General features: G+C 40.2%; 1 protein-coding gene across 1 annotated transcript in view; it reads left to right on the forward strand.

The window, feature by feature from the left end:
- Nucleotides 1–27,766, forward strand: part of CERS3 (ceramide synthase 3) — a 91,712-nt gene that overhangs the window by 21,300 nt on the left and 42,646 nt on the right. The window contains exons 2-6 of the mRNA XM_010962898.3: nt 4,351–4,524; nt 14,225–14,342; nt 20,648–20,766; nt 26,147–26,204; nt 27,142–27,192. Coding sequence (XP_010961200.1) covers nt 4,352–4,524; nt 14,225–14,342; nt 20,648–20,766; nt 26,147–26,204; nt 27,142–27,192 — 519 coding nt within the window. The 5' untranslated portion in view covers nt 4,351. The remainder of the gene's footprint in view (nt 1–4,350; nt 4,525–14,224; nt 14,343–20,647; nt 20,767–26,146; nt 26,205–27,141; nt 27,193–27,766) is intronic.

Here is a 27,766-nt window from a genome sequence, read left to right on the forward strand (position 1 = left end):
CACAGTCTTGACTCAGGTGATCCTGGGAGGTAAAACTGAAGCCCCTTAAATGAGATAATAGGAGCTTTAGCATGAAGTTCAGGCTGGGCCATGGATTAAAAGATGTAAAGGTTAAAGGGGATGAAGCTGAGAAGGAGACTTTTAAACTTTTTTTTTTTTTTGATATAACTCACATACCATATAATTCACTCATTTAAAGTGTGCAATTTAATGGTTTTTAGAATATTCACAGAGTTGTTGCAGCCAACACCATATTCAATTTATGAACATTCTCATCACCCCCAAACAAAACCCTGTACCTCTTAGCAGTCACTCCCCATTTCCCCCCACACCACATTGTACGCCCTAAGGAACTACTAACCTACTTTCTGTCTCCATAGATTTGCCTATTCTGGACATTTCACATAAGTGGAGTCATACAATATGTGTCTTTTGTGTCTGGCTTCTTTCACTTTGCGAGTTTTCAAGAGCCATCCATGTTGTAGCATGAATGCTTTCCATGCCCTTGAGCACACACCTAGGAGTAGATGGCTGGGTCATGTGGTAACTTTACGTTTAGCATTTCAAGGAACCGCCAGGCTGTTTTCCACAGCAGCTGCACCATTTTACTTTCCCTCCAGCACTGAATGAGGGTTCCAACTTCTCCACATCCTGCCAACACTTGTCATCTCTGATTATAGCCATCCTCGTGGGCGTGAAGGATCTCTCTGGGTTTCTTTCTTATTTGCATTTCCCTCATGGCTAATGATATTGAGCATTGTTTCATGTGCCTGTTGGCCATTTGTGTATCTTCTTTGGTGAAATGTGTATTCAGATCCTTTGCCTGTTTTTAAATTGTGTGGTTTGTGCTTTCATTATTGAGTTCTAGGTGTTCATATATTCTAAATACAAGTTCTTTATCAGATATATAATTTTCAAATATTTCCTTCCATTCTGTGGGTTGTCTTTGAACTTTCTTGATGCTATCGATTGAAACACAAAAAGGTTTTAGTTTTGATGAAGTCCAATTTATCTATATTTTATTTTGTCATTTGTGCTTTGGGTGTCATATGTAAGAAGGCTTTGCCTAACCTAAGGTCATGAAGATTTACTCCTATATAATCTTCTAAGAGTATTATGTTTGCCCTTATATTTGAGTCTGTGCTTCATTTTGGGTTAATTTTTGTGTATGGTGTGAAGACGAGATTCTTAACTCTTTTGAAAGCAGCAATAATTGATGTTTATCAGCAGCTTATTAAGAAAGAGTAAATAATGTAGATTTTTTTTCTCAGTTTGAACTACATTTTCCAGAGGGCCACCCCCAACTTTTGGATTCTTTCTTTCTCCCTTTATACATTTTTTGGTTGCTGGGTGTTAAAGTTACCATGGCTTTCAACAGATCTTGTTTCATTGCTTGCATATGATGAACAAGGGCACTGTTTAGAGGGGCAACCCCTATATAACCATTGAAACCTATTTATTTAGTTTTATTTCACACTGGACAGCATAATCTGTACTGCCTGGAGTTGCATTTTAGGCGTGGGCAAGCTATTTTATATAACAGTTATTTAAATAATACCAAAACCGACTCACTGCCACTGCTGTTTGTTCTGTGAATCCTAGTCTGTTAAATTTGGAGCCAATAAAGTATTGAACATGCTGAGGCAAACTTTAAGGAAGAAATATCTTTGCCCTTGCAAGAGCAGCTCATTCTGATGCGGTGAGGGACACAGGACAGGTGCACGGTTTGTCTATTACAGGAGAGACCTCTGTGGCCTTGGCTGGCTTTTAAGATCTGCAGGAAGTTTGAAATTTAGCTGTAGCCTCCCAAAACTTGCACCTGCTCTTGTTCTGAGCCATATCGGGCTGTGTGTACTGTCTTACTTCCCTCTTTTGGTCAGTTATGTCGGATGGCCCAGGTAGCTGGGCGTGAACCCTCAGTTCCCTCCCCAGAGTGAGTTCCTTCTTCCTTCCTAGCAACCCTTTCAGCTCTCTCACTGCCTCCTCCCGAGTCCAGAGCTGCACCAGTCCTGACTCAGCCGTGAGCTCCCTGAGCCCAGGATCATCCCTTCCTTTCTGTGGCCTGATAGACAGGAAGCATTCAGGAAGTCTTTCTTGATGATCTTTGTTCCACCGAACTTATACAATTTTGTGACCATATTAATGCTGCTTACCCTCCCTTCGGGTAGAAATTACAGTAAAACGATTAATACATGAAAAAGAAGGCAGCCTCCCTCCTTCTCCACACAAGCCTTGCAGGGGTGAGTGTGACTGGGATGCGCACGTCTCTGAACAGGGGGTGAGAGATGAAATCAAGTGGGGAATGTCTTACCAAGGGTCAGTTACTGGTTTTGGTGTGGATTTTTCTGAAGGACGTTGGGGTCCATACTCTGGAACTCTTCCTCATCTGCAGTCAGAAATCTGTAATGTCAGTATCCCGCTCTCGAGCCTCACCTCTAACTGAGCCTTCCCTCTCTCTCAGGTCCTTCGCTCCGCGCCCACCACTCTTGTCCTTTGACCTCCAGCCCCTTGAGTTTTCTATTTCTCCTCCATCTCACTTCTCTCTTGGCCTCTCTTCATTCTCCACCTGTTTGGATCTCATGTGTGACCTCACGGACGGCGTTATTATCAGCATGTTCAGCTCCCCGATGCCGCTGCTCTCTGCAGCTTCCCATTTCTGACCACGTCCGGTGCGTCAAGCTCCTAGTAGCTCTCGTCTTTCTGTCTCCCGAAATGTGCTCCATACCACTGCCAGACAGCAGCCATGTATCTGCTGGGCCGGGGCCTTCTGGGGTTTGAAACTCAGCTCCCATTCTGCTGGGTAGAGGGGCTGTGTCTGCTCAGAGAGGACACCGTCCTCTACTTGGCAGAAAGACACCATATGGGCTCACAGAGGACCTGGCTGACCTTTCTTAAATGTCTGATCATTTTATCCTCTGCATAACACCCTTCATGGGTTCCATTAGCTAAAGCCCAAGCTCCTCAGCATGGATTGCAGACCCTCTGTGGCCAAGTTCTACTGTCTGACCAGGTTTTTTATGAGAATCACCATGTGATTTATTGCCCAAACTGGGACACTTCTGAAAGGAAGGGGCACTATTAATAATTATGCCAGGACAATAAACTGAGACTCTGGCCCCTGTGTGTAACCCACCAGCCCCCACCTTGGATTCTTACACTCTGGTGGAACCAAACTGCTGGTAGTGTTCCAAGGGCACTGTGTTATTTACAAATCGAGAGGTTCTAATGGAGTTATTCTGACCACCTTGTTGTAAACCTGAGGACATTTGGACTTCTTTTCTCTGATTAACTATTTAAAAAAATTTTTGAACAACTTTATTGTGGTATAATTTCTGTACAGTAAACTACACATATTTCAGGTGTATAATTCGATGGATTTTGATAGATGTATGCATCTTTGAAGCCACCACCGCACTTAAGATACCTAACATGATTACCTCTTAAAAGAGGAAATCAAAACATCCTCAAGATCAAACTGTCAGGATTAACATTGTCATGGCCTAAATGATGAGGTTAGGACATCTCAGTGCTATTCTGTTTCTGGTCACTTTCCCTCCTTAAAGCTTCCACTCCGTCTTTTGCATTTCCTTGCCTTTCCCTGGTTTACTTCCCCTCACTGTCTAAGACACCTCAAGGATCATCTGTTCCAGTGACCTTCCCCGACGCTTCCTGGCTGGGCTCAGTGCTGAGCACCCTCTACATACCTTTCTCATTGTGCCTACAAGAAGCTGCGTAGGAGTCATCTGTTCAGGCCTGTCTTGCCCACAGAATATATGGTTCTTAAGGCAAGAATGCTGTCTTTTTCATCTTTGCATCGTTAGTGCCTTGCACAGCACTTGACAAATAATCAAATCTCAATAAATATTTGTAGACATGGACTAACTTGAACTCCTTATTGTAATATGAAGTTGAATATGCTTGTCCTTTATCTCCTAAAGAAGTTCTTAGGATACTAGTAAAGATTTGTACATACTTGGAGCTTTCATGAGGTTGACCTTTGGAATGTTGAAGTTGTAGAGTTTATTCTTAAATTATTTTTCATACTATAGAATCATATAAGAGGAAGATACATATCCATAATATTAACTTATGTTTTGCCAACAATGTAAACAGTGGTGTGTTAAACTTCAGTTTGCCGTGTCACAGCCAAAATTGTTCTGAGCGTGATGGCATTAAAATTCTTGTTGAATGCAACAAAGAGCCACGAAGCTCAGTAAATAATAGTACCTCATTCTTGCCCTCTTTTCAAAACCCTCTGGTTTAGGTATTTTGAGTAAAGGTGTCAGTGTTATCTCAACTTTAAGTATTTGTTTTATAAGTCTAATGTATTCTTTTTCCATCTCTCTCTAGAATGTTTCAGACGTTTAAAGAATGGTTTTGGTTGGAAAGATTCTGGCTCCCTCCAACAATAAAGTGGTCAGATCTTGAAGACCACGATGGACTCGTCTTTGCGAAACCCTCTCATTTATATATAACCATCCCGTGTGCTTTTGGCTTGATGATTCTCAGACATTTCTTTGAAAAGTAAGTAGTGTTTGTATGTCTGTCCTTCCCATTCCCCTTCTTTGCCCTAACTCTAGAATAAAGAATCTTGGTAAGATCCTTAAAGAGTCTGTTGTTCAGAAGTTGCCACTCATGGGCTACAGACTCTTCAGGGAGTTCATGAAATCAAATGCACACTAAACATTATCTAGAAGCTGAATGAATAAAAATTAGAAACACAGTCTCCTCAAGTGCTTTAGTTTTACAGTGAAGGAAATTGAGTAAAGAGAGGTTAAGGATCACAGATCTTATTAGTGTCGATGACAGTACAAGAACACAGCTCATCTTCCAAGTACTGTGGTGTCTGATGAAGGACACGCATCCCTGTGTCCTTTGCCAGCAGTATTAGGAGAGTCTGTGGCTAGGGGATGTGTTATCATTTTAGAATGCCTATAAAATAGCAAAAATGGCTCATTAAAGGCCAAACTTAATATTGCTTTATAGCATGTTTATTTTAAAGGTTTATTGAAAGTTTTAATAGCAGGCCTTCATTCCAAAGTGTAAGGAAATCAAAGAAAAAATATCAGTTTGCTTTCTCAGAATTAAACTTCTTTTCTTTCTCTTAATTTAAGTAGATATTACTTCCAACCTTTTTATTAAAACTGTACTAGTGTTATGATAACAGGAGATAAATGTTCATCTATAATCTCTATAGTTATCTCTATTTCAAAAAACTGTTATTAGCACATTAATTTTTTTTGGAGCAAAAAGAATATTCAAATGTCAAGAGTTGGAAAAACTTAAGACAAAATCTGATAAAGATCATTTTGTCCAAGACTAACTGTAATGCAGATCATATGTTTATAACCATTTGCAGGGTCCTTATCTTGAGAGCTAGTTTGACCAGCTCTGTTTCATGGATTCTCCAAAAGGTTCTTGTACAAATGACAACTTTACTTGGGTCAACGATGTGCTATTGCTGTTGGGAGGAAGAGAAAGCCCCTCAATACCACTGAACTCTAGCTGAGAACATTTGAAAGTGTTCTTCCTTTTTGACAGTTAACTCTACTTTTACTCACGTTTGGACTTGTCAAAGAATGCATAAATAAAATAGAATTTTGCCACCATACTGCCATATTAGCAAATTACTCTTTGCTATCCTGAAATGCTTGTTTTTCTTGCATAGTGTCTGGTGATCCTTGAATTTGATGTCCAGGTCCTCTGCTTCAGATTTACTACTTCTTGGTGGACAACTCCATCTTTTACATTTTGATTGACAGTCAACTAGAAATTTTTTTTGGTTGCCAAAGCAGCACAGCTGTGGAGGACCAACTTGTTATGTCCTAGTCTTGGCCTCTCCAACAATAATCAGGAAAGAATCCAATCCTCTTTTAATTCCTAGGACCATTCTTGTTTCTTCTCTAGGGATTGTAGTCTATATCATCTTTCCTACCTCCTTATAACTTTAACTCCCAATAGCTCACCCTTAGCTTTTTCCATTCCATGACACTGCAGAACACTGTGTGTTGCTCCACTAATCTTATATCTCTTTTTTCCCCCCATATCTCTCTTAATGCAATAGAAAGAAAGAAAACTTAACATGGGAGAGAAATCATGCTTTTTGAAGTATAAGCTAATTTTTTTTCAGGACTTCTGTATCATTTGCATTAGATTAAACCACTTAGATCATAAATAAAATTTTACTTACGCCTTGCGTTTGAATAAAAATTATATAGAGCTACATAAAATCATAAGTGGTGTGATCTCAGTCAAGAAAATGAGAAGTAAGTGACCTGGCCAAGGCCACATGGTTAGTATATAAGGAATAGACCTGGGACTTGAACCCACATATTATGGCACCAGGTTCAGGGTTGTTGGGTTTGTTTTTCCCTCTATACCAGTATTTCTTGGACTTTCACAGTGAAATACTCCTGATGGAAAAAAAGTAAATGAATGTTTCTTGGGATGATAGCAAGGGATGAACTTTTCTGAACTATCATAAAAATTTGTGTAAATCTGACACCATGTTTCAGCATATCCTGTTATATATTTATCACAAGGAAACTTCCTTTTGTCCTGGACTGTGTTTGTGTTACACCTCCTCGTTCTAGGAAATGACCAGGAGTTGTGATTTTTTTCGCTGGCTCATTTCTGTCCTTTAGCACTAGCCAGGAGCTGTTTGTGATGAGGAAGGAAGTCCCTTCCTAGAAAGGAGTGGAGAGACAACTGCTGAAGAACAAACAAGTAGCTCATTTGAAAGTAACTGACATTTGCTTTGTATTTAGGATTCCCTTTCCTTACGAGTTTTGGTTTGTGCCTCATGTTTTGATTTTTTTTTTTTTTTTTGGTCTAGAGTAACCATTTCTAACTAGTATATCCAGACTTCTGTACAGTCTTTTATGTGTCTGAAGTATGATTTAAAGGGGATCTAAGCTACTCATATTTAAGCACTTCTGAAGTAAAGCACGTTATGTCAGAGTAAATTATGGCCCAGAAGAGTCCAAGGCAGGGGTGGGGATGGTAAAATCAGAAGGTAATCTTTTTTTCTTTTACTTAAGGGTACAATGAGTAGATTCCTCCCTCTACCGTTTCCACTGAGCAACATAAGGGCACAGTGGGGTTCTTTAAAGAAGGGGAGGTGTGGCAATTTACAAGAGTTGAAAAAGGATTATTACTAACTGTCCTCAACTGGAGCAGTCTCCAAATACATTCATTGGACTTAAGTATTGCTCCAGATGTTTCGGTCTCTCATATAAAACCCTCTGATTAAACTCTGGTCAAAGAGCCTTTCAATCCTTAGGAACTGGGAATCAGCCTTAAGGCAGGATAGGTTATTATTTCTGTTTAGGAAGAGTATTTAAACTTCACATGCTTAATGTCTGCCTAGGCTTGCCTTCTTTTTATTCTGCAAAAGAAGTGTGTGTCGGGGAGTGCCCTGGGACTGCTAGGCTTTGGGTCACAGGTGAGGGATGCAGTGCTAAACCAACAGGTCGGCTGTCTGGGTGTCTGAATAGGCCCATGTGAGGGCTCAGTTCTACAACAGTAGCAAACCGGAGATTCATTCCCTGGGAACTAATCTAACTGGGAACCATTTACTTGGGAGCAGAAGTGCACGTTCTTCCCCCCCCCCCCCTGGACTTTTCTCATCTATTCCGTATCAGTAAAATAAAAGTACAGGCAAGTTCATCTCTAAGGTCCTTCTAGAGCTAAGGCCTGGCATTTCCCTTCAGTTTATCAAATATTTATTGTGCTTCTTTATTCTCTCCTTTCTCAAGATAGATTTTTAATTAAGTACCTATTCCTATGTGTGTACACTTACATTAGATGCAGTGATTGGTTCTCTAGATTTATTTGAAAAGAAAAAATAATGCTGAAATAGAAAACTGTACTTATGTACTTGCTCTGTTCTATTGAAAATGTTATTTCTGTCCTTGAAGCCTGGACATGTTAACAATCAGGACCATATTTCTTTCTCCTTTAAGTTAGTGATTTGACTGTAGATGTGTTCCTCAGATCAGCAAGCAGGCTATGAGTATGCGTATTTATCCACTGCGCATTCTTATCCACGCACTCGATCTCTCACATGACCCTCTAGAGGAGAATGCTATACTTCATTTGGCTTTGAGATTGGTTGTATTCTCTTACTGAGTAAATCTTCTTTTCTTAACCCTGCTTTGCTGTTTTATTTTTACTAATTTCTTCATTTCTCACGTTTGAGGCGATAGCATTGAGTGAATATGACTGAGAACACCGCCATATTAAACCATTTTGTTTTCGTATTATCCTACTAGTAAAAACCATGAGTGTTTTCTCCAATAAAATTTTTCAACTGGTAGGTTAGATAATGACCCAATTCCATTATTTATCCAAAACCCTGTTGAATATGTTTTTGAGACTGTGTTAGTTTTAACGTCATCTTAGTTTTTATTTGGAACTTTTATGCAAAGCGGGAATTAATTAATCGCATTTCTTGAATCATAGCATGCTCTCTTTGGTCTGTATAAGATCTCTATTGATTGATTTGACTGATTTGAATTAACTTTTTCATTAATTTATCTTTTACCCTCATTTCCTAGTCCTTTCCCCATTCCTGCTGTATGTATTTGATGGCTTTTTCTTTGTATGACCCAGTAAAACATGAGTATAAAAATAAAGTGCATGTATTGTTAATTGACATAAATGGTATGGTGATAAGACCTTCCAGTTCTTCTTCTTTTTTAAATATAGCACTGGCTTTATGATCTATCCGCATTGCTCTGTGTACATCTGGTGCCTAATAAGTTTGTTTTTATATGTCTCTGAAATATATGGGTTATTTCCAGGAAAACTTAGTCCATCTGGAAGTTGGCATATACTTTTTATACTTTAGGAAAATTTTTATTCAACTCCATGGTTATAAAAATGAATTTAAGGACTAAGTGATCATTCATAACTAGAATTTCCAGAATTTAATTAAACACAGAAACTGCTAAGTGAGTGCTAGAATAGACTGACCTTGCAGACAATGGAGACTTTGTTAGGACTGAAGGAAGAATAGGGACATAACCGTGATTTATAAAAATCAGCTTTACTGAGGTATGATTTACATATAAGAAAGTTCATCCAAAATTTGATGCTTTTTGACAAATGTATACAGTCATGTAGCCATCACCACATTTATGATACAGATTTCCATTGGCTGAAAAAAAATCCCCCATACCCCATTCAGTTAACCCCCTTTTTACCTGCTATCTCCTTGCAGTCACTGAAATGCTTTCTGTCAGTGTAATTTTGCTTTTCCTAGGATGTCCTATAAATGGAATCATCTCGATTATAGTCTCTCATGTCTTTTTTCACTTAGCATAATGCTTTTGAGATTTTTTTCATGTTATGTGTGTCAATGATTTTTTTCCTTTTCTTTTCTTTTTTTTTTAAACTTTTTTTTATTGAGTATAGTCATTTTACAATGTGTCAAATTCCAGTGTAGAGCACAATTTTTCAGTTATACATGAACATACATATATTCATTGTCACATTTTTTTTCACTGTGAGCTACCACAAGATCTTGTATATATTTCCCTGTGCTATACAGTATAATATTGTTTGTCTATTCTATATATGCCTGTCAGTATCTACAAATTTTGAGATCCCAGTCTGTCTCTTCCCACCCTCCTCTGCCCCCTTGGCAACCACAAGTTTGTATTCTGTGTCTACGAATCTGTTTCTGTTTTGTATTTACATTCTTTTTTTTTAAATTCCACATATGAGCGATCTCATATGGTATTTTTCTTTCTCTTTCTGGCTTACTTCACTTAGGATGACATTCTCCAGGAACATCCATGTTGCTGCAAATGGCGTTATGTTGTCATTTTTATGGCCAAATAGTATTCCATTGTATAAATATACCACATCTTCTTTATCCAGTCATCTGTTGATGGACATTTAGGCTTTTTCCATATCTTGGCTATTGTAAATAGTGCTGCTATGAACATTGGGGTGTAGGTATCTTTTTGAAGTAGGGTTCCTTCTGGATATATGCCCAGGAGCGGGATTACTGGGTCACATGGTAAGTCTATTCCTAGTCTTTTGAGGAATTTCCATACTGTTTTCCACAGTGGCTGCACCAAACTGATCTCTTGTCATTGCTGAATAGTCTTTCAACATATTGATATACTACAATTGATTATCCTTTAACTAGTTGATAGAAATTTGGATCATTTACAAATTTCTTTTGGGCTGTTACAAATAAAGCTTCTGTGAACATTTGAGTAGATGAATTTGTGTGGGTATATGCTTTTATTTCTCTTGGTAAATTACTAAAATGTTTGTTCTTCAAAAGACATTGTTAATGTATGCATATCTATACAGTAGATTATTATTTGACAATAAAACGGAATGAACTCTAAATATCCAAAAACATGGATGGATCTCAAAAACATTAATACTCAATGAAAGAAGCCAGACACAAGCAACCACATATTGTATGATTTCATTATATTAAATATCCAGAAGAGGCATAGGTATAAAGACAGAAAATAGATTAGTGATTGCCTGTGGCAGGACTGACAGGGAACAAGGATTAAAGTAAATATGCATGAGGTATTATATTGGGATGATGAAAATTTCTAAAGCTGATTCATGGGGATGATTGTACAATGTGGTATATTTACTAAAAAAAGGTCACTGAATAGCATAATTAAAAATGGTGAATTATATATAAAAATGCATTAATAATTATTTTTAAAAGATGTATACAAATGAAAAGGTAAGACAGACTAGGAGAAAATATATACAAAACATGTATCTGATGAGAGATTTAAATTCAGAATATATAAAGAACTCATAACTCAATAAACAACAACAACAACAACAACAACAACAACCACCTTGATTTTTAAAAAGGGAAAAATGAGCAGAAACCTCCACAAAGAAGACATACAAATAGCAAATAAACACATAAGAAGATGTTCCACATCTTTAGTCACTGGCAAAATTCAAGTTAAAAAAAACTGCACACTGGAACGTAACAAAAATGTCAGAATAAGGACCTCTGAAAATTCTCTCCTTTACAAAATCAGAAAACTAGCAAAAATTGTCAAAATCAACTTTCCAGAATTCAGAATTAACCAAAGGCTTACAGCAATCCAGAGAGTGTTATTTAAGAAAAACAGCTGACTGTTGCAAAGAGCAGCAAGGTTTGTAGACTTTTTAACTTGCCCTGTTTCTATGCTTCCCTCTCCACCTCTGTGATAGCCTTGAAAAACCAACGGCCCACAATTTCAGTGGAAAACAGCATCCTGGAAGCCATTGAAGGAAGTAGAACAGAGATGGAAGTCCTTCAAAGCATCATTCCTGGAGAATTGTCACTATCTGAACTGTCTGGTGGTGCCCTGTAAGGGCATTACTCATAAGCTGTCTTTATTTGCCTTTTCCCATGGTGGGGTGGTGTTGCTTGTCTAAAACAGTTAGAGGCAATTAAGTTTGGAACTGCTTGAGGTAGTAGATAACAATTGGGGCAAACAATAAACTAACCAAAAAGCTTTTCCTTTTAAAGGATAAGCTGGTAAATGGGATGTCCATAGGGCGTTTTGAAAAGCTCTGGCATATTCTTGGAAGTCAGAAGGCCTCTTGAATTAGTAGAGCTTTGGACATGCCGATAGCCATCCACTTGCTCGGGAAAGACCTGAGTAGGCCCTAATCTCTCACCTCTGGATGACTTTGGGCTCTGTGCAAACAGGAAGTTAAGGCTAAGGCAGAGTTATCAACTGCCTGGCTGAGTGTTGAAGGTGTGCCCCAAAATGTCTACAGAGCCCTTTAGCAAACACTGGAAAACTTACTGGTTCCAGGCATTTAAGGAAATCTCTGTCTAATCATTAGGAGACCACTATTCCAAATAGAGACAAGCATAGCAAGAATTCCAGAAGACGAGAAGAAAATGAACAGGATAGAAAATATTTGAAGGAATAAATGGCTAAAAATTTTCCCCAAATTTGACAACAAACATTAATCTATATATCCAAGCTAAACAAACTCCAAGTAGGGTAAACTTAAAGAGATCCGTATCTTAATACAACACAAGCAAACGGTTGAAAGACAGAGTCTTGAAAGCAGCAAGAGAGGAGCATCTCATCACACAAAAGGGATCCTCAGTAAGACTGAATTGATTTCTCATCAGCGACCATGGAAGCCAAAGACAATGGGAGAACAAATATAAAGAAAGAAAAAACTGTCAACCAAGCAAAACTATCCTTCAAAATGAAAGGAAAAGTAAGACATTCCCAGGTGAATGAAAACTGGAAGAGTTTGTTGCTAGCAGACCTACCCTGTGAGAAATACCAAAGGGAGCCCTTTTGACTGAAATTAGAGACCACAGCCAGTAATGTGCGTGCACATGAAGAAACAAAGAGGACCAGTAAAGGTGCCTACTTAAGAAATAAAAAGAAAGTATAAATGCATTTTTTGCTTGTAACACATTTTCTTCTATCTGATTTAAAAGGCAACTGCATAAAATAATAATCATAAATGTATGTTGATTAGAGCACAGTTTATAAATATATAATTTACATGACAGTAACAGCACAGAGAGGGGAGGTAATGGAGTTTTGTATAGTGCTGAAATTATTTTGGTATTAATCTGAACTAGGGGGTTATAAATTAAGATGCTAATTATAATCTCTAGGTAATCACTAAGAAGATAATTTTTTAAATAGTAAAAAAATAAGAGAATTTAAAAGGTACACTAGAAAATATCTATTTAACACAAAGAAAATAGTAATGGAAGGATAGAGAAGCAAAAAGGCATAAGATATAATATAGAAGACAAATAGCAAAATGGCAGGTATAGATCCTGTCTTATCAGTAATTAAATGCAATTTATATTAAATGTAAATGGATTAAATACTGCAACTAAAAGGCATAGATAGGAGGAATTGATAGAAATATATGATCCAACTATCTGGTTTCTACAAGAGACACACTTTAGATTTAAAGATATAAACAAGTCAGAAGTAAAAGGATGGGAAAATACATACTATGCAAGCAGTAACCAAAAGGGGGCTGGAGTGGCTGTACTAATATCAGACAACTTAGTCTTTAGCAGCCTTTAAATTATTACTAGAGACAAAGGACATTTTATACTATAAAAGGGTAAATCTATCAGAAGAGAAATCACAAGGTAAAATAGAAAGTACTTTGAGATGAATGAAAAAGAAAGCACCATACCAAAGTTTATGAGTTTCAGCAAAAGCAGTACTTAGAAGGAAATTTACAGTAAACACCTGTATTTTAAAAAAAGAAAGCTCTCAAATCAGTAATCTAACCTTCTACCTTAAGAAACTAGAAGAAAAACAAACTAAATTTATAACAAGCAGACGTTTGGAAATAATAAAACTTAGAGTGGAAAATCAGTAAAAACCCCTACACACCCAGTAGAATTGCTAAAATTAAAAAGACTGGCATTACTAACTATTGGCAGGGATCTGGAGTAACTGGGACTTTGGCACATTATTGATGGGAATGTAAAATGGCACAGTCACTTTGGAAAACAATTTGCCAATTTCTTATAAAGTTAAATGTATGCTTGCCATACTACCCATCCATCCCATTCCTAGGTGTTTACCTAAGAGTTATGCCATTTTTTCATAAGTTAGAAGTTCAAATAGAGACATATTAATGTCTTTAAGGTCATATCACCCCATAAAACTTTTAATAGCAAAACTATTATTTATTTTAACCCCCGGTAGTCTATAAAATGAAACTCTAAGTGGAATGGCTTATCTCAGTTCCTGGATCTTGTATATAAATATATTTGGATTACATAAAATGTGTTTTAGAACTGTGCAAGGACAGTTGACCTTTGAACAACAAGGATTTGGTCTACAGGTTCCACTTATAAGCAGATTTCTTCAATTGGAAATACTACAGTACTAGATCTGTGGCTGTTTGAATCCACGGATGGGGAACATCAGGTACAGAGGAACCACCTACGTGGGGCTGACTATTAGTTACAGGAGGAGAATTTTCAACAGTGCTCCTGTGGTGCCCCCAACCACTGTGTTGTTAGTCAACTGTATTTTATTATATTAAGTTGTTTCTTGTATAAGAGTTCTCAAAATTTGCTCTCTTTGAACTTCTCTAAGGCAGATATCGGCTGTAGGTAGCCCAATGATTGATCTTTCATTTGGAATCTAAAGTTACAGCTTGAGTTTTTTGGTAACATTGTGGATTCATTGTCAGATTTTGAGCTTCTTTTATATTTTTGTAGGTTTATTGCTTCACCTCTAGCAAAAACATTGGGCATTAAAGAGGAAGTTCGAAAGAAGATTATGCCAAATACCGTCTTAGAGAATTTTTTTAAACATTCCACAAGACAACCATCTCAAGTAAGTACAAACTCTCTGTTTTTGAATTTTAAAATCTTCTTAATGTTTTAATCATCTGTGACTTACCTCAATCTGTGCAAGAAATCTGCTCTAGTTGACCAGCATGTGTTTTGATTCATTTGGATTTTTTCCCTCTGTTGCTAGGTTATACAACATTCCAAGCATAATATAAAATGATAAATAAATATTACAATATAAAATAGCAAACGTTACTAGTTGAACTGCTGTGTTCAACTACAGTATTGAGCACTAACAATCAATGCCGTAATTCGGGTGCAAAGATCAAAATTTAATTTTTAATGGTAGGATATATACGAAGTATACTAATTTAAAAAATTGTTAAGGCAGAGTAGCCTATCTCTGACACTTTTGATGATTATGGCACCATCAATATACACAACACACACTATAAAACTGTCTGTTGAGTGGCTTTCCTGAGCAGGATAATTTATTTTATCTAAGGCCTCAAAACACTCAGAAATATACTGTGCCTCTGCTCGCTGCCCAGAGATGGAACTGTTAGAGAGTCACAGTTCTCGTCTCAGTCTGATATGTACTTGATGAAGTGTTGTAGCACCCTGCATGTTTGCATACCATAGGAAAAGGTTTTAACCTAATAGTTGTAACAAAGAATGGTGTCTAGGCAGGTCTAGTTTCATTATACCGCCATATATAAATGGGAGATGAAATAAAAACTTCTCCAAAAGTTGCACGCCATCTATGATAAAGATACACAGCTCTCATGAGTAATTTTTAAAGTCAAGAGTATATGCTAACACAGTTTTAGGATAGGTAGATTTTTTTAAGGTCCTGAACTTAATTGCTGAATTCATTGCTTCTCCCACGACCATTTCTATCATTGGTCCGGTGGGCTTTCTCCTGCACAAGGAGGCCATGTTGAGATCTGACCACACAGGATGAGGCGTCATGTCCACAATTGCTTGTGGCCAGCCATCACTGCCTCTAACTTCTTCTGCCTTCAGCTTCTGTATTTGACTTTTTCCCTAAAATGAGGACAGCCTGACCAGCTGTCTCCCCATGTTCTTTATCTGCACGTGCTCTAAAAGACTGCAGTTATTCATTGAAATACTGTTGTTACCACTTGGTGATAAGAATGCCTAAGCATCTTGTAAAGTTTTTCAGAGGGGAAATTATTTAGCTGTGTTTATGAAAAGTTGGGACGCTTCTAGAGAGTCTTTACTATCCTTCCCTGTTTCTGTCTGAGAATAACTGACCTTGGCAACGCCGTGTATAAAACGTGAAGGACAGTGCTCGCTGTCAGTTACATGCTGTGCTTGCTGTAGCAAGAGCTTCCAGTCAGCTTTTTTAGAGTATTTAAAACTAAATAGAAAGTTTGGTTCTTATCAGGTTTCCCTGTGATGGAGAGAAATAGCCATATGACAGTTTAAAAAAAAAAAAAACTACGGAAAGCTGAAAGAGATTTAGAGATTAGATCGTTTTTCCTCTTTATGACTTGAGATGTGGAAACTGACTCAGCAGAAGAAATGAGCTGTCCAGGGTCAAGCAGCTGATTAGTGGCTGAATCCAAAGCTGGACCCTGGCCTTTGGCTCCCTATCCAGTGTTGTTTCTACTATGCCCAAGGGACATCTTTACTTGTGAATAGAATGTTAAAAACGTATTGCAAAGGCTGGAGCTGTGTTTGTAAGTAAGTGTTCCAAGTCAATTGGCAGTGTGCTGTAGCTTAATGTAGATATAATTTGGACATCTGCATTAGGTGGAAGAAGAAATGTTATATATCAGCCCCAAAGTATTAGAAAGCTTCATCTACTAAACCAAGACGATGAATGAACAACATCGAGACTCCTAACTTACATTGCTCGTCGATTACAAAATTGAGGCAGTAATTGTATAACAGATCAAGATGACAGTAAGCTGACCAGTAAAATGCCCTCAGATGCAAAGTACCAGAACTTAGGAAGATAGAATATAAGAGAGGAAGGCAAAGTGCATGACTTAATAGTGATTGCAGATGTGGAAATGAAATAATGTCACAGTGCCTCCAACACACGTAACTTGACCAGTGTCATACAGATAGCATTTTGCTTAATTTATAGCTGAGGTAAGACAGGTTGCTGAGAGGGCTGAAAAAAGTTTTGTGCTGGTTGAAGAGATGGGTATTACCTCTAACAAAGTATTTCACACCTGCAATGGCAGGACACTGCTGTGGTGATACAGGTACGTGACACCTGACTTTACTAAAACAGTGAGGACAGGAGTCTGCGGGTGCTTCTTTAGCTGCTTTGGATGGCACCAATAAAAACAAAAACATTCCAGTATATACAGAGTCACTTCCAGGCGGGTCGGCACAGAAAGGTATAACATGGTATTGATGAGGGAGGTCCAAAACACTGTACACGTGAACCGCCGGGGAAAGTTTTGATCTGTGATTTCTCACACTTCTTTCGTGACTGTATTCGTGCAGCTCTGCGCCCACTGTTTGTACAAGTGTGTCTCTCTCTCTGTATGGATATCCCAGTCACAACTTCAAGATGTACTGAGAGAGAACCGTGATAACAGACCAACAGCCCTAACCAGCAGGTCGCTTTTCCTGCTGTCAGTAAAATGAAGTAACAACAGAACTCGTCTAGCCCTTTTCTTCGGCAAAAACACAGTGAGAACCGATACACGACAAACAAGTGTGTAGTTCTGGAGGAGAGCTAAAGAAAACGTGGCACTGGGAGACTGGCGCAAAGCAGATTTTGTGGTCCACGGGTGCGTTCCAGTTTGCGAGCTTGTCTCAACCGTAGATTCAAACATTTGTAGAGCAAAAAACTCTCTAGCCCAGTTTATTTTACAGGCGAGACATGTAAGCCAAAGACGGCGAGTGGGTCCTCCGTGGTCCCAGGGGATTGGTTTTTGCGTCAAGGAGCCAGGCCTCGTGGCCTCACTCAGGGCTCTTCCTCCAGGCCACATAACTCCCCCCCTTTACTCTCTGTAGTGTCCGGGCCATACACACAGATTGTGAGGACAGACTGTGTGCTCCAGGCTCTGGCTCTGTTGCAGACTGTGTGTGGAGGTGGACAGGTTAACCCCAGCCTCCCCCTCTGTGAATTGAGTTTGTTAACAACGCTTACCTCACAGGGCTCTTGCGAGGACTGAGTTGAGTACTCAGAATAGTGCCCAGCACACGGTAAAGGTCAGCTGTTGTTATCTGTCGTCTGTGTTTATACTGACTTCTTCAATTATCCCGAGGGAACATCACTTGTTTCCTAATTATGCTTGTTTCTATTCCCTTAACGTCAATTTTCTGTGCATTTTAGGTGTTCAATAAATGCTTCTTTTACATATTAATGAGCAAATACTACTGGAGACTTCTGTTTGCAAGATAATTTCTATCCCAATAATATTGTAGCGTGTGAGGCCAGCATTGCCAAGGCTGAGTTTCAACCAGCTTCCTCTGAGCTCCAAAGCAGAAAAAAATGCTTCAGATCACGTTTGATTGGTATCTTCCAGAAGCATTTATTCAGCAGGTGTCTGTAGAAATGATGGGATAATAAAATTGGATTGTTCTCAGACCTGGGAAGATTCCACTATGGGGAGGACTTTGTTCTGCTGCCTACTGTCTTGCTCTGCAGTGCCCAGAACAGCAGAATAGCCTGGTGCTAGTGAGCAAAGGCTCACTAAATGTTTGTGAATGAATAAAACCTTTCAGTCAAGCTAGACCCCGAGCCATTTTCATCTAAGAGCTCACAGAACACAGGGCCACCACATTTCAGAATACGTCCTGCTGTGGACTAGGCAACAGGATTTGAATTATATCCTCTGTTTGCGGGATCTGTTCATGTTTACAGGTTTTATTGGATGTAAAGGGATAGTTTTTTCTTAAAAGATTTTCAGTCCACGGTCTCTTTCTGGGTTCAGCCATAATCTCCAGCACTGACCTAGCACGTGATAGAATGTTAGACTGAGCGCCCAGATCCTCAAACCACTCCCTTGAGGCAGGAAGCAAACACTCTTGTTGCCGATATATCACTTCCCACAGCGGGTCAGACACAGTGCTCGAGGCAGCAGAACTGGACCTTCCGTTTTCAGTTCCCTGCCATTCCTCCTGCATTCTGTAGCCCCAGGACCTGCTGTGCCCTCTTCCTGCGGTAGGAGTGTGATGACCACCTGCTGCCTGGATTAGTGGACCCAAACCTCCAAATTTGTCCAGCCTGGAGTGCAGGGTCCTCACTACAGGAGAAAAGGGCAAAGTGAACGCTGTCTCCACCTCCACTCTCACTCCTGGTGCTTCATTCTTTACAGGCTGCAAGGTGGGTGGGGGGACTTCACAATGCAAACATCCTGTAATCTACAAGATAAATTCCACCCCACGCCCCCCTTTGTGTGGCCCTAGCCACATCTTTCCTCGTCACTTCTCTGTATGTTTCTACCTTGCGAGGCTTCTTTCTGTTCCTCAGATGCTCCCAGTTCCCCCAGGCTCTCATCTCCAGACCACTTGCTGGTCCTCCTGCCAGGGCACTTTCCTTCTTCATCCTCTCCTTCGTGGGGCATTTTTCAGGGTTCGGTCTAACTGTGACTTCCAGGAACTGCCTACATAAATTTAGGTCCCATGGTACCCCGATTCTCCCCTGTCTCAGCACTCGTCACATTTTATTAGAATGCTATGTCGTATTTTCTGACTTCCTTGCCCGACAGGCTTTATTCTGTGAAGAGGAGGCCCATACCAGTCCCGTTCATTTAGATCTCTGAAGGCAGCACAGTGTCTGCAGAGTAGACACCGATCAATTGTTGCCTACTGAGTCTCGTCAGAGACACAAAAGCAAAAGGAGACAAAACAACAAAAACAGCAGGTGAACCCTTGGCCTATGGAAGAGTAGGTATTAGGGCGATTTACAGAGAAACATGGGCTGTATCTTGTTTTGCTTTGCTTTCTTTCTCTTCAGATTACGTAGCCGGCTGGCAACTCAGTAGATATGTAGAAGCTGCCATTAGCCCTTCGCCTGTCTTTAGCATGAGCGCTCCTTTAGGCATTTTACCTGCTGTTACCCTGCGCACCCGACCAGTTACGTAAACCGTACGCAGTAACATAGCTGATGCCCCACAGCTGGTCACACACGGCTGAGTGTCCAGCCCTCTGGTCCACACCCAGGCTTTGTTTGGCCCTCACAGTCTTGGTCCACGACTGTTTTAAATTCACTTTGAGGTATTGGCCAACATTTTTTTAAAAAACTGGCAATTTCCCATCAAATTCATGGGACTGCACTTTCTGGGGGCCCGCGGCAGTGAGCCAGCTCTGGAGAGCGAGCATGTGCTTTTCTGTTTGCTGCATCCGTATGGCGCCTGCCTGTTTCCTTACAGCTGAGGCAGACGGTCAGTTATCTGCAATTTTATTTTTCTCATAGTACAGTTAGAAATAAACTAAAATATTTCTTGCACTCAACTGGTGTTGCCAAAAAAAAATTGTGGAGCTTATTTCTTTGTGGAAGTGGAAAGTAGTACAGGTGTAACATATAAAACATGCCTGTGTTGAAAGAATACAGCTTAAAACCCCACCTTGAAGCAGACCTGGTCCACCCAGTGATTTCTGTTTCTTGTCTGGCCCGGGGAGAGCTTCACGTTTGTGACCTTTGAGCTAATCCAACCTCTGTATTGTTTTCAATTTAAAATCATAACCTACAACTTTTGCTTCCCAGAAGAGAAGCAATCATCATTATAGTCTGGCAATCCTTATTCCTTAATGATCGGAATTGTTTTGGATTAGTTTGAAATAGGCTGTACATCTGATTAAATGTGAATGTGATGGCCAGCACCTGTTTGAGTTTTCCCTGTACGATCTTTTGGAGCTGCTAGAAAGATCATGCGAAATAACAGAAAGTGCACCAGCCTAATTTCTTATCCTCACTTTGCTACTAATTTTAGGCCTTGGACAAGTTATTAAAAACTCTCAGGGTTCCATGTCCCTCATAGGAAAAATGAAGAGGTTGGATTTGATAGCTATCTTAAACCATACGACTCTACATGGAACCTAGGAGGCCCTGAATAAAATTGGCTGAATGAGTGAGCCACATATGCAACTTGAACATATGAGTTGCTACCAACTTATGGAGATTTGGTCTTTCTTACTAACTCAGAGTTCTGGGAACTGACCGTCTCTCCGTTTTGGGGTGTACGAATGTGATTCCATGAGCAAAAGAGGTAAGTGCGCTGGCTCATGGTCTAATGCAGACTCCTTCCCCTCTTTGGTGCATGAGCTCTCCTAACCCAGTCTCCCTGTCTCTTGACTGCCTGCCAGCCTGACCCTGCTCTTAGGCGCTCATTCATTTGTTTCATCCCCTTTCAGACCGATATTTATGGACTGGCAAAGAAGTGTAACTTGACAGAGCGCCAGGTTGAACGATGGTTTAGGAGTCGGCGGAATCAAGATAAGCCTTGCAGGATGAAGAAATTCCAGGAAGCTTGGTAAGAAGGGTTGTCAAAGGTTTTGAAATGGTGCAGTTTTACGTGGAGCAGGATAGTCATCTCAGAAAGAATCCTGAGATTGGAGCAGAAGAGGGGTTTGAACGCGCTCTGTCACTTACCAGTCAGGAGTTTTATGCTAGTCGTTCATTTACCTTTAGTGCTTCTGTTTCCTTCTCGATGAAACAAGATAAGTTATGAACGCCTTCAGAGGAACAGGAGACATTAGGTATGTATCTTGAAGTGCAGAAAAATCATTAAAACGTCTTAACCGGTGTTTATCTTTTCTAGGGTACAGGTTGGCTCTAGCTCACGCAGTCACATCATAATTATTCTATCACGTTGTAAGAGCAGAGAGTGTCTGAGAGGGCATGGGTCTCCTCCCTCAACACTAATGGAGAGGACTTCTTCCTGTCTCTCTTGGTTCTCGCCCCACCCCTGCCCATGGACGGGGCAGCCACTTCCTCTGGGTTTCCCGAGTGGTTTAGCAGGGGGTCAGAATGGATTTGCCACTCCCTTGGCGGCAAAAACTGACATCCATGTCAAAAAGATGGCCTCGGTCATTGCTCTTATTCTGTTCCTCTTCTTTACATCCAGACAAGTGCACGTCACTTGGGTTGGTTTGATGCCACGTTCTACCTGCCAATAGCATTCCTTCTTTTTGCCTGTTTCTTAAGGTCTTGATGTTGCCTAGTGGCTTTCACCAGCTATTTTTGTCCTGATGGTGAAATGGACAGGGAGCTGGTATAAGACTCTCAAATAAAGAAATGGAGGCTGCGGAAAGCTAAACTTTAACGAATTCCTTTAACTACCCAGGTGTTGCCACGCGCTGTCATCCAGCGGTGACACCAGTGATGTTTAGAGGCGCAGACCAAGTCTTCAGAGGGTCTCCAAACGGCCGTTTACGTCTCATCACAGGCTTCCGCTGCCTTTCCGCAGTGGCGGGAGGCGTATGACCTGGTCTCTGCTTTCTAACTGCTTCGCTCAGAGTTTTAGCTCTTGACAGATTGGTTAACGTTGTGTTGCCGCTGCGTCAGCTTGGCCCGAGTGAACCTCTCTGAACCATCACCACAAAACTCTACAAAGTGGAGCTGTTTTCATATCACATCTTCTGTTTTCCTGCGATCATTCATTTGTTCATTCTTTCTAGCAAATGATTCTAATCCTAAATAAAGTCCCCAGGCAGGGACTAACTCTACCTCTGAGCTGAATCATACTCCAGTTAAATTTCTGGTAATTTCTTATACATTATAGTACCTTATAGTTTATAAATAATTTTTTTGTTTAATTCTCCCAGCAACAGTGTGAGGCAGTCAGGGAATGTGAGGTTGGTCCTTTTTAAGAAATGAGAAACTACACGTCATCTAGTTTTAAGGAACTTGCTCAAGGTCACCTGTCTGTTGGGAGGCTGTTCCCCTCAGGTCTTCTGACTCCTTTTCTGATACCCTTCCTGCTCAACTGTACGGCCCCAGCCACCTAATGCTGACCTCTTAGAAGCAGGGAATCTCCTATGTCAAGTAACTGGGTCAGAAGGGCCAACACTGGGAATCTGGTTGTCAGTGAGTCCGCTGAAGTTCAGCCGCAGAGTTCAGGCTTAGAGAATGGAATTTCAAGCTGCCATTATCGGTCTGCAGAGGGTTACGCTGACCATCCTCTCTACACGTGGCACGCCCTACATTGCGTGGAGTTCTAGATTTTAAGAGGGAAGTATGATCACTGGCCTTAAAGTGGCCAACCGAGGAGACGAGACTGTCACTTATGAAACCACAGCATTTAATGTTGTTCCATCCCACCCAGCAGCACGTGGGCCTGTGGTCCATGGTTATGTTCAGATGTGCTCTGGACCTTCAGAGGAGATGGCATCAGTAGGGCTGGATGCGTTAGAGAAAGGAGTTTGAGAGTCAGACACAAACTAGAGCTTGAGGAAGGAACGAGCTGGATTTCCACAAGAAAAGAAAGCATGAGTTGAGGGCAGCATGTTTGAAGGAAGGCAAAGGCAGGAAGAAGGAAATTATACAATGTATTCAGAAGATGGGAGTGAACCCACAAATAAAATTTAAGCTTTATCTTATTCTTTAGCAATATCAAAAATTTCCTGTAAGTCAGATAACTGTTAAAAGTTATTATGGACTAAATAAGGAGATTAAAGTAAAATGCCAAGCTATTTAATTGTGTAGGGACTGCACTGTATTCCCTCAGCTATGGAATGTGCGCAGGAGTCAGCGAGAGGTACCCAGCTCCACTGGAAATCTCAGAAACGTATCTCCCAGCACAGAGCAAACAGATTACTCTCCAGCAGGCAGAAACTCCTCCAAGATATTGGGATGGATTTCTGAGCCCCTCAAATTCAGTGTGTGGTTTCCTTGGTTACTTTCTTTAAGGATGACCCCTAAACACTGTTTCACCAGCCTTCAGGATTTTAATCCATAGTGAATCCTTTATTTTTCAATCAGATTCCGTATTAGCTGATCCCTTTTTAAAATAAGCATTTCCATTGAGGAATGAGAAGCTTAATTAAAAACACCAGGTGATTTCCAAGTACCTGGTGTGCACAGCAGGGCTGCTCCCCTAGTGCTGGAGAGAGGCGTCTGCTCTCCTCCCGCTGGGTGGACTGCCACTTGCCCAGCAGGCCCTGGTGCAGGTCCACCGCCTGCTCCACTCAGTCCCCCGTCCCGTGTTGAGCCCCACGTCTGTCCTGTCAGCTTCTCTCATGTTGCACGAGTCCACTCTGTCCAGTTCCTCCCTCATCCCACCCAGCAGTCTGATCTTCTTTCAACATCACCATCAACTTCTGGATTTTTTTCCCCAAGAGTTTTTGTGCTCTTACAATTTCATTTGTCTCAGCCCTTCCTGGAAAAAGAAAAAAGAAAAAAAAAAAGGACGTTTTACTGCCTTAGGTTCATTTGAGGAAAGGAAGACTGCGTTGACAAGAATGTCATCATTCATCTCGTAATTAGTGAAGCCCAGCAGCTCCCAACCTTTTTGGTTTCAGGACCCCTCCCTTTGTTCTCTTAAAAACTATTACAGATCCCAAAGAGCATCTGCTCATGTGTGTTATACCTGTTGACAGAAATTAAAACTGAGACACGTATGAAACGTCAGACCACACAGGCACACGTTTCATCAGCTGCCAGAGCAGCAGCGCCGTCACGGGTCATGTAGCCCCTGGAGAACGCTGCTGCACACTTGAGAAGGGATGAGTGAGGAAAAGGCGAAGAGAGTTTCAGTGTTCTTCTCAGAGTATTTTGATGTCGGGGCCCCTGGCTTTGAGAAGCCCTGGTATAGTGAAGTGGACCTGGTGGGAGTGGTCCCGACGGACGTGAAACTGGGATTGCACTCTTGCACTGGTTATTGCTGTACAGCCTTGGGTGAGTTCTGTAAGCTCTCTCACCCTCAGCACCTTTGAGTGTTCCTCTTACCTACCTGTTAGGGTTGCTGTGAGAACCAAGCAACATCCATAAAAAGGGGCTAATGATAGAGCCTACCTACTTCAGAACTTTGTTCTGAAGAAGAAAATGTGACGTCGCACAGGCGTGCTTAGCACAGGGCCGGGCTCAGGGTCAAGAGGTCAGTCCGTGTTTGAGACACAAGTAATACGAGATATGCCACCCAGACTCATCTCTTTTTTGTGCTTCTTGTTTGGCCCCCTAGTCAGGGACCAGGGAAATGCTCTCCACATCTAAGTGTGGGGCTTTGCTGGACCAACTATAAAAAAAAAAAAACACACAAGTGTGAACAGGTCTCAACTGGCTCATTTTATAAAATTCCCCTTGGTATTTTTCTGGTTCAACTGTCTGAGGAAGAAAAACTGTCATCCAGCTCAGAGACAGTGACAATATCCAGGCAATACCACTGGACTCAGAGTCCAAAGACCTGTGCTTCTGCCGCAGCTGTGTTACCGCTCAGCCGTGTGAGCTGGGGGTCGGCCCAGCCTTCACGAGCCTGGTTTTCATCTACGAAGTGGGAATATTCCTATATCCCTCTTTCTTATTTATCTTACAGGCATGTTGAGGAAACTACTTTAAGGCATTATACAAACGTAAGGAACAAATATTATTAATACCATTGTTGCTTTGGCAATCATTAGGTAAAATAAGCACTAATTTTTTTAAAAAAGCTTTTACTTTACAAAGCCACAAACATAGACAGTAGAAAGACTAGCTTAATGAACTGTGTGTGATATGTTTCCATCACCAGCTTTAATAATTATCAGCTCAAGGCAATCCTGTGTCATCTCTGCCCCCGTCTATTTCTCTCCCCCTCCACAGATTCCTTTTTTGTATGTGGATGGTTTTTTTTTTTTTCAGTTTCATTGAGATGTATTTGAAATACAGCACTGGATAAATTTAAGCTGTAGAGCATAATGACTTATGAATATTGTGAAATGATTGCCACAATAAATTTAGTTTATCTGTCATCTCACATAGATACATGAAGAAAAAGGGGGAAAAAAAGGCTTTTTTTTCTCATGATGAGAACTTTTAGTACCTAGTCTCTTAGCAGCTGTCAAATATGCCACACAGCAGTGCTAACTACAGTCACCATGTTGTATGTCACATCCCCAGTATTTATTTATCCTATCACTAGAAGTTTGTACCTTTCCATCACCTTCATCCATTTATTATTGAAGACCACTTTCGAAGCAAATATCAGACATTGTATGATTTTGTTTGTAAGTATTTTAGTGGGTATCTCTAAAAGATAAGGACTGTTTTAAATATAACTGCAATACCAGTGTCATACCTTAAAATTTTTATTTAGTAACAGCAAATATCTAATTAGTGTTCAGATTCCCTTGATTGTTTCATAATTTTCTTTGCAGTTTGTTTATTTGAATGAGGATCTAAATAAGACCTATGCGTTATGATTGGCCTTTTAAATCTCTTAATTTAATAAGGTCTTTCGCCATACGTGAGAAAAAAATATTCTTTCAAAGTCTGCTTTTCAGAGAAATGACTGAAGTGTGCTCATAGAGAAACCTTTTTCGGTGGGAATTAAGTTGGTATAAAATGAGTGATTAAATACTACTACTATCAAACCGTTGTTTACTGTGTGTCAGGAGGCAGGCTAGGCATATTAGTAATAGTAACAGCCACCACTTAGTTCATGCTAGGTACTGTGATCAACACCTGTCGTGAATTATCTTCGGTTCTCTTTATATTTTGAGGTAAGTTTTATTATTCCCATTTTACTGATGAAGAAACGAAGGCTCCCTGAGCTAAGTGACTTACCTGAACTTGTAGCCATCTAACAAGTGACAAATTAAGGATATCAATTTAGATCTTTCAGACTCCAGAATATGCATTCTTTCCAAACCACTATGTCAAATGTTTTTCTCCTCAGATGTCAGTCGCCTTTACAAGACTTTTCTTTCTTTTGGCAGCTGGCGTTTTACGTTTTACTTGCTGATCACTATTGCCGGAATTGCATTTCTTTATGATGTGAGTTGTCTTTTTGATATCTTTGATTGGAATTTGTCTTTAATTTTTAAAATTCCTGCCTGTGAATTCCTTGGGATATAATACTTTCAATACAATAACCAGCTTTTAAATCTCTACTCACTGTAATACCTTGAGAAGTAACAACTCCTCAGTCTGTCTTTCAAAGCCTTCATGAAGCCTTTGCATTTGTAAAATTGTTTTTTAAACCTAATCTCTCCCTATTTCCACTCATGCAGCCCGTGCACCAACTAAACGGGACCACTGACAAGCCACTGAACATACCCGGTACATCCTCACTTTTGGGTCTCAGCACATTTTATGCCCTCTGCCAGAAATGCCTTGCCCTCCCCCTCTCTCTACCTGTCAGATTCCATCCGGTCCCATGGCAAAGGCCATTTGTTTATAAAGACTTTTATTACTCACCCATCAGAAATCAAATCTCTCTTTATCATATTCATTTTGCTTTGTCTAAATAATTATTAAATGATTACCTCATTAAGTGATATATAAACTTAATAGAAAATAGAAAAAAAGATAACTGGTTTTTAGAGACTTCTCTTAAGATTTTTCTTAAGATATTTTATTGCTACAGATTTTTCAAGATATTTTTATTGCTCTAAAAGCAGTAATCTAATTGGTTCAGAAATAATTTCATTAGAAGAGGCACTTGTTTAAAATAAATAATTTCCTCTGTGAGACAGGACTGCTTCTGGCCCCAGATTCACTAGAAGCTGTGAATGTCACAGGGGTGTTGTATGGGAACAAGTATGAACACCTGCAGAGGGAGAGGTGTGCAGCCGGAGCAGCAGGAATGTGACCAACGTGTGTCTTCCTGTGCGTGTTTGGTCCCTATCAGTGACCTCAGGAAGGGCTTATGTCTCTGCTGAAATCAGCTTTTGACTTTCTCTTGGTTCTTTGTTGTTGTTTTTTTTTCCAGAAACCTTGGGTGTATGACCTATGGGAGGTTTGGAACGGCTATCCCAGACAGGTGAGTCCCTGTGGTCTGGTCCCTCCTCTGCTTCAGCAACCAAGCTCCTCACCTTGTCTCCTGAGCTGGGTCTGAGTCCCTTCCTGCTCTCTGGCCACTTCCATGCCCTCCCTTGGCTCTTTCCCTGCTGGAGCTCACTCATACTTGTTCCTTATTCACCCAAACTTGTCTCACTCCTTTCGTTTGCTTATCATTAATATAATTATGCATTTGAGTTTAAATTTACCATCTTACCATTTATATTCTACTTGTACAACCTGACACATTTCCTTTTTTGGTACTCTCTTCTTTCTTTTTTATGGTGCAGTGAAGTTTTTAAGAAGTTATGATTCTGTTTCTTCCCTTATATTAGCTTTTCAGTTATGCATGTTTTTAATTCTGTTAGTAATTATCCTAGAGATTACTGTGTACTTCCAGCAATTATTAGAGTCTAGTACAAATTAAAACTCTTACCTCTTACCAGTCACTGAAAGGTCATCAGCCTACTCCTATCCCATCCTTCAGATATTTAAAACCCGACAGATCGCTACCGTCACTGGTTTATGAATCACTCAAGTTGCCCTTCCCATGGTGT

Source organism: Camelus bactrianus, chromosome 27 (assembly GCF_048773025.1).
Source record: "Camelus bactrianus isolate YW-2024 breed Bactrian camel chromosome 27, ASM4877302v1, whole genome shotgun sequence".
Taxonomy (NCBI): domain Eukaryota; kingdom Metazoa; phylum Chordata; class Mammalia; order Artiodactyla; family Camelidae; genus Camelus; species Camelus bactrianus.